Genomic DNA, 13,150 nt, shown 5'->3' on the forward strand with positions numbered 1-13,150 from the left:
TGTATTCACATTAATTTCTCAATTATTTTAAAAGTGACGATTTTCGTCCTTTATATAAAAATGGATATTTTTACTCTTAAAAAAAGGGACAAAATACATATTTCATTTAATTTTCTTCTCCAACAAATTATTGCTCATATGTGGAAATATGAATAAATGGAAAAAAAAACATACATCATTTACAAATATTATAATTCGGGTCACACTTGTGTGAAACTGTCTCTTGGATCCTTATTCGTGGGACTAGTCGGGTCGAATCAATATGAAAATGCACTATTGTCTATTTATATTGAAAAATGTAATAATAATCAAGAATAAATTAAAGTGTTCATTACTTATAAGAGAAAATATAATACTTTTACATTATATTTTTCATCAAATGTATTATACTTTTCGTAAACTCAATTAAATTAAAAATTTAAACTGATAGTTCAACTGTACATTTATATATAGATGCTTAATACGCCTCTCACGTGTGTGGGTGGATTTCCTTTTTTATGTGCTCGAGCTAATTTGAATGTGAATTGACAATCATGATTTTTAAAAGAATCTGGATCGAAGAAGTAACCTAATTGGCTAATTCTGATTCCAACAATAACTGGTTCTGTTCATCAAATCAGTGTCATATTGGTAGTTGGTGGCATAAATACATGCATGCATGTTACACTTACACGTAATAACTATTTCTCATTGATTTCGAAGGGTTTTGTCTAACTAACACATGCTCTCCGTACCAGGCAAGTTGTTACTAATTGTTTGGCCTTTGTACCACAGCTAGCTACTAGCTACTATATATACACCCAATTGTTATAGCATATATTATCATGGTCCATCTTGCATTGCGAATTCTGCTCTAAAACACATTCAGATTATGCATATACAATTAATATATTATATATCTATAGTTAATAAATTATGTACTTACAAGGTCTACAATGTAAGATAAACCATGATCCATGGTATAATTTGCCTTATACACTCGTATGGGCTTTCTGGAAACTGATATATATATATATATATATAGGTATTGGATCATTTGATAACAAGTCCTTAGGAGAAAAGTAAGAACCAATCTCAACCTTACACATGGAAAATTTGGATTGACCAAATTTGATTAAAAAAAACGTTGTGACATTTTTCGTAATTATCACCAACTTTACTATGCAAACTTGAACACTAAAATATGCAATTTCAAAATTTTTAGATTGGCACATTTAGTACTAACATTTTGCACATTTAGTATTAAAAGATTGCACTTGCAAAAATGCGAAAGTATAGTGCACTTAGGGTTTCAATTTTAGAATTTATGACTCTGTTTTTTTGTTTTATTTGGTTTAGTGATTCTAGCATCTATGGTTTAGATTTAAATTTTTATTTTTTCATTGATTTTATAAAATTTACCAGGTTTGCATATTTAGTTGTTAAAGATTGCATATTTAAGTGTTCATGTTTGCATAGTGAAGTTGATGATAATTACGAAAATGCCGATCACGTTTTATTTTTTTAAATCTGATCAGAACCATCAAATTTTCACAGATGTAAGACTGAGATTTGTTCTTAGTTTTCTCATATGAGTGTGTTCTCATGGGATCCAAAGCCAGAAAATGCGGACAGTGATTCCCTTGCCGCTGGTGCGGACTCCATCAGGTATGCATAAATGCATCACACAGTGTTTGGAAATGTTTAAATGTTTACAATGTGCTGAGTATATATGGTACAGCCTTAAAGGTGCCTCCTATAGTTAGAGCCTGCTTAGAACACCTCATGATCTAACAAAAAAAAAAAAATCTAATATTCACATTATTCTATGAATAATTTTTTTTTTTATTTTATTTGAAGTGAACATTTGGACAACATATTTGAACTAGTGGGAGAACGACCTTGAAATCTATAACTATACATGAGTGGGTGGTAAATACTAAATAGTAGAAGAAAGCAACACAACATCACAACATGTCACCTGATCGAATACATACAATCCACTTCATGGAATAAATTGGTTGTAAGTGTATGTATGTATAGAAGATGAAGATGAATATATACATAGTGTTGGATCACAATCTTCGCTTAACCACAGAGTTCTTTGCCTATCTGGTTACCCTATATATCCTACTTAAAACTAATTGGTAATAAATAGGTGGACATTAACTATTTAACCGCATCCCTCCATGATAAGTTACACTGTCACGTCTAGAATCAAGCAGAGGTTAAGTTGGACCAACTCGGCCGACGCTAAGCACATAGACAAGAGAGGGTGGGTTGGGGACATAGTCACAATTCCATGTCCAATCAAAGTTGGGACCAAATTGTCCAAAAGGTGCCACACATGATTTTTCACTTGATAATTATAATTGATTAATTTGCCTCATCACCTTCTGTGGCAAGTCTACAATTTTGTTACAGTCATATTCGATCTGGCCATTAATCCCATTATATATTATTGTGAGTACAGTTAGCCTTTTGCCTATTGATGATTAAAAAGATAAGGTAGGGAGAAAAACATCTTATCACTGATGGATAATTGATCATGAAGAGACTATAGCTGCGCTCCACTTGATTAAGATTATAAGATAAGATAATAATTGATAGATATGTTTGACATTTTTAGAAAAAGAGTAAATTAAAAGTAACTTAAGATAAATGATAAAAACTTATATTGGGTTAGTATCTCAAACACAGTTTTTAGGTAGAACAATATGTTTTTTAATGACGTCAAAAGTTCTAGGGCCGGATCCAGAAATTTTTTTCAGTGGGGCAAAAGATTAATACAAAAAAGATAGAAAAAAAAAACACTTAAAAGCATAACTATAAATATTGTTGGATATGGCGAATTGAGAAATCAAAATACATCAAAACTTTATAAAAACAAAATATTTATACCAAAATATGAAACATAAATAGTTTGATAAAATGATTCAAATAGAAAACACATTGCTTGAGTTGCTTCATCGATGATCTCCAATTTGATAGAGCCTAGCTAGCCGACTTGGGGACCGGCCTCTATCAACTTGATGCCTCTTTATCTTTTTGAGAAGTCAAAATTTACCTCCCCTCACACCTACTAGGATGTGCATCCAATTGACCGATAGGTCAACTAAATACCCTAAGGGTATTGTGGAGGATGTGCTTGTGAGGGTATATATGTTTATCTTTCTGGTAGATTTTGTGGCGATATAAAAAAATAAAGTTATGTCTCTACTATAAGTTATAATTTTTGGATTAGTAGTAAACGTTTAATCCTAACAAGTAGTATACAAGGTTGATCGACCTTGCACATAATCTGAATGTCATTTTACACTAGAATTCACAATGTAAGATTGAACCTGGTTCATTGTGTAATTTGCACACAAGGGAGGTATATATACAACGCTTCACTCGTACATTAATCCCCGGCCCAATTGTAGCAGAATTTGAGTTGACACCATACAAGAGCTGAAGTCTATGTTTTTTTGCATTTTGTATGCAAGCTGTTGGACACGTACTCCCTTGGACCTATACTAGGTTTAAACCTTGGATATTTTTACTCTAATACACACACGTACGTATGTATTCTATGTTGGTGCTAACAACCCAATCAACTACCCTACGCAAATTATTGTGTGGATCATGATTCACATAGTGAAAAGTACTTTTTTAATATATTAAAAGTACATTATTTGTGTATCGAATATACATTATATTAAATAGAAAAATGCTACGTGTACTCACATTTTTTACTCCCAATTTTTACTTCCACACACAAAACCTTGATGTAGACACTTGTATTGGGACCCACATGAAAAAAAATAACTTATTAGAGTCCGCCACGTCAGGGAGTAAAATTGAGGGAGTAAGAATTGGGAGTACATGTAATAAAACTCTATAAAATAATATATTTTCAGTACTCAAATAATATATTTTTTCTAAATGTAATGTACATTCTTAATATACTAAAAGTACATTATTTGTGTGTTAAATGTACATTATTTAATAGTATGATCTATACAATACTAATTGACTACCATACGCCTACAAGTGACCACTACACTTGAAAAGTGACCCAATCTATCACTACTCACAATTATTAGAGTTGCTCTATTCCTCTCATTTTATATATATCCGCGCTCCCCGGACATAGCTTAGTAGTGAAAGCTTGAGTGTAACTGTAATGGTCAACAAATGCCCGACTCCTTACCTTGTAAGGAGTAAGATCTCGGGGAATAAACAGACACTCAAATCACTGTGTCAAACTCCCCCCAAGCAGGAGAGGTGAGGGGCCCTTAGGTTTATTGTTAAAACTTATATATATCCACAAGACCATAACCTTAGCCCCCACCCCACACAGTACTACACTTCGTTCATCTCTGTACCGGCCTCTTACTTCCATCAAGAAATTAAATTAGAGATCAAAAATGTCCAAAATATTGTTGCATTGGAGAAAGGATTCCGGAGAGCTTGAAGTGTTCGAGGCTGCAAACTATTTTTCCGAAGATCATCATCAAATTTCTTGCCTTAACAATGCTTTCACTTTGTCTCACAAGCTTATCAGAGAGAGCTGCAACAATCAAGCCTGGAGAAGTGGAAGAATGAAGAGCTTAGACATGTCGGTAGCGATTCGACATTCATCCACCCCATTTGCTGCTCCTCAACTCAAACAAGGTATGTACCTTCATCCTAACTTAAACTCATGGCTGTGGCCTGTTGCACGTGCCCGGCTTGGCTTTGCTATGCGCGAAACGCGCATAGTTTCCCTTTTTTATCTGATCATTTTTCTATTTTAAAATCTAAATTTTGCAGAGGGAACTATTTTCTTCTCTCTTGTTTTCTCTCTCCCCATGTCACTATTTACTGTACCAAAAATCAAATAATACCTACTGTTAGGGATGCTCTTAGAGTACGTCTTGGATCATAAGTGTACCTGTACTACTTGTCAAAAAATACACTTGATAGTTGCAAAGTGCACATTCCTATAACCTTGGGGGCCGACCTTAGTTGTTGGTGCGAATCTGCACTGGCAGCGGCGAATTCGCTTCTATGGATACACCCAAAACATGAATTGTTGTGTTAACTTTGAAGACAGCAAAGGACCTATGCCCAACAATCCGCTAACCACTTGATGCTGGCCCGTCACTGGCACGCATCCATCCAACACTTATTATTATAAATTTCAATTTCATAATCTTTGTTTTAACTTATAATTTCAGTAAGTTAATTCAATGAATGTTACAAAACTGCAGGCACATCATCATCATCATTGCTTCCTTCATCAGTACAAATAATGGAAAAACCTGCAGCCCTGAAACAGAAGTGTAAGCAGCCAAGAACTCCAGGAGGAGGGCTAGCCAGCTGCTTGAATACCCTCTTTTACCTAACAGTTAGCTCTAACAAGAAGAAGAAGAAAAAGAACAAGAAATTGATATCCGCCATGAAAGATAATGAAGATAATGCAGCAGCTAATAACAGCCCATCTGGAAGGATGAGTAGTAGCATAAATGGAAGCACCTTATCAAACACTGCTCACAACACTACATCTTCTTCATCATATCCATACAATCCCAGAAAGTCATCATGCAAGGATAGTCAAATCCCAGAAAACGAGGTTGAGTTCACCAGTGAGAGTCCAGAGAGGAGTGTTCATCACTGGGCCGATAAATACCCATCAGAAGAGAATGAACATAGAAAGTTGGATGATGGTGATGATGATGGTGGAGAGGGAGATAGTGATACTAGCTCTGATCTGTTTGATTTGCCAAACAGAGAATTATTGGATTGCTATTCAACTGGTTTGCCTGTTGATGGGACTACCAAATGCATATCATCAAAAAATTGATATATAAGAGTTTTATGCGTGCATAAAGACTAGGGTTTGATCGACAAGTTGATTGCGCGACCCGTGATTTACTTCTACAGTGATTTTAAGAACGGGATCTTGTGGGCTTAGAATTAGTCTGTGGAACTGGATCACCTAATAAATATTTAAAAAAAAAAATTGATCAGAGGTGATGAAGATTCTTTGTGCATAGAGTATACATACCCTGGGAGACTCATTGGGCAGTTAGCGATTTACCTCATCCAGCATCCTTGGATAGGGGTTCTGAGGGCTTAGCATTAGTCTAGCGAAGGTAAGAAACTCAATGTATCAAAAAAAAAAAATTAGTTCTAAAATTTCTGCCACAGTACGGTGAATTGAGTTTCTCGGAATTTTTTATAGGGAAAATGATTGGAGGACTCCAAGGAAGTAAAACTCCCACTATGTATCTTAATTTTATTGGGAGAAGAAAAGAAATGAATAAAAATTGTGATCCATTTTTTTTTTTTGAATATCAAATTGTAACGTTTAAACAGGGAGTAGAAAATGAAAGTATATATAATATTACTCTTTTTTATACTCTATATACACATGTCTTGTACATCCCCGGCTTTGGCTGAAGCAATAGGGTGTAAGAAGCTCTCTCGCTAAAAGACCGGAATATCAGAAATCTTAGGCTGGAAACAGATTGCCAAAGCACGATCAATAAGCTGAGAAGTACTACCACTAATAGAACTCACTTAGACTTTATTATCCAATCCTTTATTAATCTTATGAAGAGTTTTAATTCCATTATATATACATATATCAATAGGTCAGCAAACCAGATTGCTCACACCCTAATTAGAGCGGCCGGCTCTCTGACTCAAATTCTTGAGATCAAGTCCCTCCCAATTGTATTTGTCCTTTTTTACCCTCTTTGCATTAACAATAATCCTTTCCTTTGACTGTCAAATAAATAAATAAATAAATAAATAAAATCAATTCAAGATAGACCATATTTGTGGACCGTGTTAATGTACAAGGGATAAAAATCATAAAATTTTGTTTCTTAATTTAAAGATAATTTTGATCTCATAAATCAACTTGGTCATCTAAAATCCAAAATCTAATTAGGTATCATATGGCCCAAATTGGGGTGTACTTTGGTGATAGAGTTGAAGAATAAAGAGAGTCTAGTTCACATTGCAAGATATACGGGTGAGATACATATTCCTTTTTAGTATATATATTGCAGGTTCAAATTTACAATACTATTTAATAAATTCATTATATTTTGATACATATTCATTTTTAGTGTATTATGAGTTTATTTTTAATATACTAATTAAAAATGAACGCATAATGTACTAAATATAAACTTATGTTGGTTATCCACCTTACAACGTAAATCATGATCCACGGTATAATGGTCGTGACTATTTTATCCATTATTGTACTTAGGGCATCCCCAATAAAGGGATTTTGCCATATTTTAGAACAGTAAAATTTGTTTGTGTTGAATTTTGACAAATGGGAAAGACAAAATTTCATCACATTTTTCTCCTGCAAGAAGAAAACTCATGTCAGAAATTTTTTTTTAAAAAAATAAAATGAATAAAGGGTGAGACGCGCAGCGTGTCTCACCCTTCAGCCTAGCGGGCGCGTGTATTACACGCGCCCGCCAGGGCGTTTCAGAGTGGCCGCCAACTGGTGGCCACTCTGAAATTAGTTACTTTTGGCATTTAATTGCAACGGCACACAATACTGTTTTTTTTTTTTTTTTTTTAGTTAATAATTATATTTTATTTAAAAAAAAAAATAAATAGAACATCTTTCACACATTCTACTCCCAATTTTTATTTTTTTTATTTTATTTACTATGTTTATTTTAATTGTAATTTGAGAAATGAAAGCTTGCAATTTTTATTATTTATTTATTTATTTTATTATAACATTATAAAATTATAAATCAAATAAATAAAGAAATAATTAAAATATGGAGATAAAATGGTGGGTCCACAAAAAGTTGTGAAAAAGTTTAAAACTAATGGGAAGAAGAGATTTTGTGATTGAGTTAGATAATGGATGATGATGTGGATGTTGGGGCCCACAAAAATATGGGGTAACATCCCCAACTATTGAGGATGCCCGGGCATCCCCAAAAGGGAATTTTACCTAGCTTTTAGAACAGTAAAATTTTGCCTCATGAGTTTTTAACAAATGGGGGTGTTGCTTTTTGGAGAAACTTTTCTCCTGCAACACCCCAAGTTTTGTCAGACTTAAAAAAAAAAAAAAAAAAAAATTAGTCCGCCGCATGAGCTATTGAGCTGGCAGCTGGCGGTCACTCTCAATTGAAGACTATTTGTTTTTTTATTTTATTTTTAAAAATCACGCCCCCATTTTTTTTTTTTGGCTATTTTTTCTATTTTTAATTTAACTTTTTAAAAATCTTGTTTTTATTTCTAAATTATTAATTTAATTTTTTAAGTTATTATTGTTATTAAATTTATATTTATTAATTAAATTATATATATATATATATATATATATATATATATATATATATATATATATATATATATATATATATATATATATATATATTATAGAATAAAGTTCAAATGCGGCAGGGTCTTCCCGTGCAGCGGTGCGGCGGAATTCCAGAATACACCAACAGTGTTAACAATATGCACCAACAGTGTAATAAAAGCACACCACAATGAAATGTAATATAACATTACAAAATACACAACAGACTCAAAAAATACACCATATAACTCAACACCCCCAATGGTGTATTTCCGAACAGTGTATCGTGTTTTTACTCACACCTAATGGTGTGTGTTTGGTGATGCAGGGCTCTGTTTACTCTGTTTTGTGTGGTGTATTTTCCTAACGTTGATGGTGTATATTTGTTGAACTATTGGTGTTGCCGCACCATAAGAAATCACCGCACCTGAACCCGCCTATATATATATATATATATATATATATATATATATATATATATATATATATATATATATATATATATATATATATATATGTAGATATGTTATACGTATGTTCATATTTACATATGTTCATTCATAGCACTATCTCAATATTTATGTATGTTCATTCATTTATGTTTATTTTAAAATGGAATAAGGGTCAAATAGGCCACTCAACTGCACACCAAATTGCAATTAGGTCATTGAACTAAAAAAGAATGCAATTGAGCCATTGAACAACATAAAAACATGCAATTTAGCCTAAAATAACTTGTTTACCTGCGGAGTCTGCCTCACCACCTGCGGCAAACGGAGATGGACGGGTGAAGTGTTATATAGATGCGGGATACAGACACGGTACCGGAGAGGCTACATATGCGGCGGTATTATTCTCTCAACACGGTACTTTTACGGCCGCGACAAGTGGAAGGTTACCCGGAGCCTTTTCACCTATGATGGCGGAGGCACTGGCATGCAAGGAAGCCCTATCATGGCTAAAGGACCGGGACGTTCACACAGTAGACCTACTCACGGATTGTTCAGAGTTGCGGAGTGCTATATGCTCAACATCTACGCCCATGCTATCCTATGTTGGGATAGTAGTGGATCAGTGTAGAACAACTATATCTTTATTTCATTATTGTTCGTTAAGTTATGTTTCTCGAACTTTAAATTTACATGCTCATACTTTAGCATCACTAGCTTTTGATCAGGAACAACCTATGTACTGGGATTCTATCCCTCCTGTCACTATCGTGCAATCATTTAATACTATATCGCAGATATATTTTTCAAAAAAAACTTGTTTACCTGATGTTGCAAGTTATCGATTTTAAAATTAATTTTTTAAAATATTTTTTAATAAATAATTAATTAAAATATTATAAAATTAAAAAAAAAAACTGCCGGCCGGAGACGATACGGCCGGCTTCGTCTCCATGGCCAGGGAGACGAAGGGATCTCGTCTCCATAGCTGGAGACGAAGCCGGCCGGAGACGATTCGGCCGAATCGTCTCCGGCCGACAGTTTCTGTTTTTTTAATTAATATTTTAATTATTTATTTATTAAATATTATTTTAAAAAATTAATTTCAAAATCGATAACTTGCTACATCAGTTAAACAAGTCATTTTGGGCTAAATTGCATGTTTTTGTGTTGTTTAATAGCTCAATTGCATTCTTTTTTAGTTCAATGACTTAATTGCAATGTTGTGCGCAGTTGAGTGGCCTATTTAACCTTTATTCCTTTTAAAATTATAAATTTATAAATCAAATAAATAAAGAAATAATTAAAATATGGAGGTAAAATGGTGGATCCACAAAAAGTTGTGAAAAAACTTACCACTAATGGGAAGAAGAGTTTTTATGATTGAGTGAGATACTAGAGGATGATGTGTATGCTGGGGCCACCATAAAATGAGAAAAAACCTCAAACTATTGAGGATGCCCTAATGACTCATTTCCTTCTCTCTCTTCCAAGTATGCATTGCTTCCTCAAAACCCACTAATGGGGGATGCCATAAGTGGGTGTTATAAAGAGCTTGTTTATATTGGCTATGTGGGCCCCACCAAGAATGCAACGGTTAAAGTTGTCTCGCTTAGCTTGAGGCGCCAATCACGTTCCCAGCCGGGCGCGTAAATCTTTATTTATTTATTTATTTTAAATTTTTCTTTTTTTTTCTTTCCCTCCTATTTTTTTTTTTTCTTAATCCGTAAAAACTCTTCAAAAACTACCAGTATTGAGGATCTCTTATATCTTTTAAACTGTCTGACCAATCCAGTTGACTGTGCATTTATCTTGCACTGATTGACTAGTCATAAAAAGTACTATTCCCATGCATCAACATGATTTGTTGGAAGAGAGAGTGAGTGGTTATCACACGAGTTGAGTACTGCACACATTGCTCATTGATCTTAGAGGGAGACAGTTGGGGATCTTGTCTAACGTATGGTCTCCGTACTAGGCTGATCCTTAGTTGTTTGGCCATTTGCACCATCACTATTCACTACCTACAATGCTTCTCCCAACCATCCTCACCCATTTTCATTGATGACAAATCTATCTATATATCTCTACACAAAATATACATTTTTTTTTTTTTTGTATGTAACTCAGGATTTTCACCATCAGACACAGTAAGTAACTAATCGTCTCGCTAAATTGTAGGTGGTCTAAGGGTGAGACAGCTGGCCGGTCTAGAGATTTAAGCCTACTCAGCTTGACAGTCAAAGCCAAGAATTGATCCCTTGACGTTTGGTTAAGGATGAATGAGTGCGCAAAATGTACATGAATATTAATCAAAACGCGTTGACTCAAGTGAATGAGATCGAACTTGAATTGCTTGTGTATGAGATTGGACGTTGTGGTCCAGTGGCACCAAGTTGTTCCCCATATGAGAAGTTGTGGGTTCGAGCCTCGGTAAGGCGGTATTGACTCTTTGTGCTTCAGTAGGTTGAGAAAGTAGTTATGAATAGATACTGCAGCTACCCCAAACGGACCTAATTTGAGGTCTAGTTGGATTAATTTAATCTCACAAGATACAAATAGTGATGCAACATTTCGAAAGAGAACAAACTAAAAGAATAGTAAAGTCCCACACTCCCACAAAACCAGAAAATTAGGGCAACAGATTTGGACTGGTGGGAAAACAATAACCGTGAGATACAACTTTACGTGGGTGGCACATAGCAAAGGAAAGCAACACCACATTACAACATGTCACCTGAATATATCCCTCCCTCGTGGGATTAGTTGGCTATAATAAGTGTATGTATTGATGATGAAGATGACTATATTTTCAAGAAAATTGAAAATTGTGGGAGTTGGAGGGGGGGGGGGGGGGGGGGGCATGGTCATAATACAATGTGACAGTGTTCACCAAAGTTAGGACCAAATGGGCCAAATGATTTGTGGCCGAAATTCAACACTCAACCCTATTGGTTCTGAAATATATGAGAAGCCACATGATTTTTTTCACTTGATAATCATAATTTGCCACATCTTTTTGCTTTTTCTTTTTTAATACATAGATATCCCAGCCAACTTACGCCAGACTAATCCTAGTCTCTCTAGTTTCTCGCCTCAAGAATTAGTAGAGGATAATATAAATTCGAGTCGCATGAACAACGTAACGAACCTTTCAGTTAGTTCCCCATCTTATTGTGCGCATAAAGATCGAGTCCAATCCAACACCTTACTCCAACTTGAGGAGCCCAACAATTTGGTTATAGTCTTCTGGCCATTATGTATATATTTGGGGTAGCCTGTGAAGTGATAAATAAGAAGATAAGGCAGCGAAAAAAAATCTTATCAATCATGGACTTGAGAGATTGTTCACAAGTCCACTTAACTAAGATATGAGAATGATTGATGAGTTAATTCCATTTTAGATGTTCATAGACTATTACAATTTATCATATTTAATTTATAAATTTTAGTCTTTTAAGTATTAAGAATTTTTCAAATTTTATTATTTGTTATCAAATTTGATAGGATATATCCCTCGCTCGTATGACCGTAGACCTGCTCGGTATAAACACCGTAGGCCACATCCTGAGAAGGTCTGACCCGACCCGAGTCCAAGTACAAGTTTGCCCTTTGAGTTGGACGCAGTTACACTTCATGCCCCGTGGTTGGAATTAATCTTTTGACCTCACATGCTCAGGTCGGGTGTACCAAACACAGAGTTCTCGACACCAAGGGATAAACAGCACTACACCGTACCGCTTTGTTTGGTCACCTTGGACCAATGCAAATGTTAGGAATCTCCGTACACGTGAACCTATCAGAAACGCCTTTACCCTTGCCATAGCATGGGGAACACGTGGCGGACATGCCGAATGCCCGGTATGTGCTCCCTCCAGATCTCTATATATGAATAGCACATTTAGTGCTAGAGGGAGTGACTTTTGGATCTTTACTAAGAGTACAGTCCAGTTTGGAAACGTCTAACCTACTGTCTAGATACTTAATTGGTGTAAGAAAAGTCTTGTTCCAAATTTTCACTCTGGGGTTCCATACTTTCCCTAATATGCTAATCGAAAACCCAGAGTGAAAATTTAGAACAAGACTTTTCTTACATCAATTAAGTATCTAGATCATAACAATAAGTGTGAGCTTGGCTACGTTGTGTACTTGTGTTGAGCAGGAGGGCTCTTTATATTGGCTTCAACTTTATTTTAATTTGTTAGCTTTCTTTGAGTATGAATCCAAACTGGTTTGGATTACTTTTTTCTTCGTTTCGTGACTTTTTCCTTGTTTGATTCTTATTCTTTGAATCCTATCCTAGTAAACATGATCAGATTTATCTCTTGATTAATTGTTCTTTTAATACCAATAATTCAGATAATATATATTATTTTGGACCAACGGATATATATAGATAGAT

The 13,150-nt window shown here is 34.7% G+C and overlaps 1 protein-coding gene across 1 annotated transcript; it reads left to right on the forward strand.

The window, feature by feature from the left end:
* Nucleotides 1–4,332: 4,332 nt before the first annotated feature.
* On the forward strand, nt 4,333–6,200 carry LOC109160871 (protein BIG GRAIN 1-like E). Its single transcript, XM_019309116.1, has 2 exons — nt 4,333–4,638; nt 5,217–6,200. The coding sequence occupies exons 1-2, from the start codon at nt 4,392–4,394 to the stop codon at nt 5,807–5,809; spliced, it is 840 nt and encodes a 279-aa protein (XP_019164661.1). The 5' UTR covers nt 4,333–4,391; the 3' UTR covers nt 5,810–6,200.
* Nucleotides 6,201–13,150: the final 6,950 nt, after the last annotated feature.

The sequence above is a fragment of the Ipomoea nil genome, unplaced genomic scaffold (assembly GCF_001879475.1).
Source record: "Ipomoea nil cultivar Tokyo-kokei standard unplaced genomic scaffold, Asagao_1.1 scaffold2921, whole genome shotgun sequence".
NCBI lineage: Eukaryota > Viridiplantae > Streptophyta > Magnoliopsida > Solanales > Convolvulaceae > Ipomoea > Ipomoea nil.

Bases quoted from the DNA above. Each gene is read 5' to 3' on its own strand.
- LOC109160871 (XM_019309116.1), top strand. From the start codon at position 4,392: ATGTCCAAAATATTGTTGCATTGGAGAAAGGATTCCGGAGAGCTTGAA. The intron at 4,639-5,216 runs GTATGTACCTTC...ACAAAACTGCAG, and splicing joins TGCTCCTCAACTCAAACAAG to GCACATCATCATCATCATTG.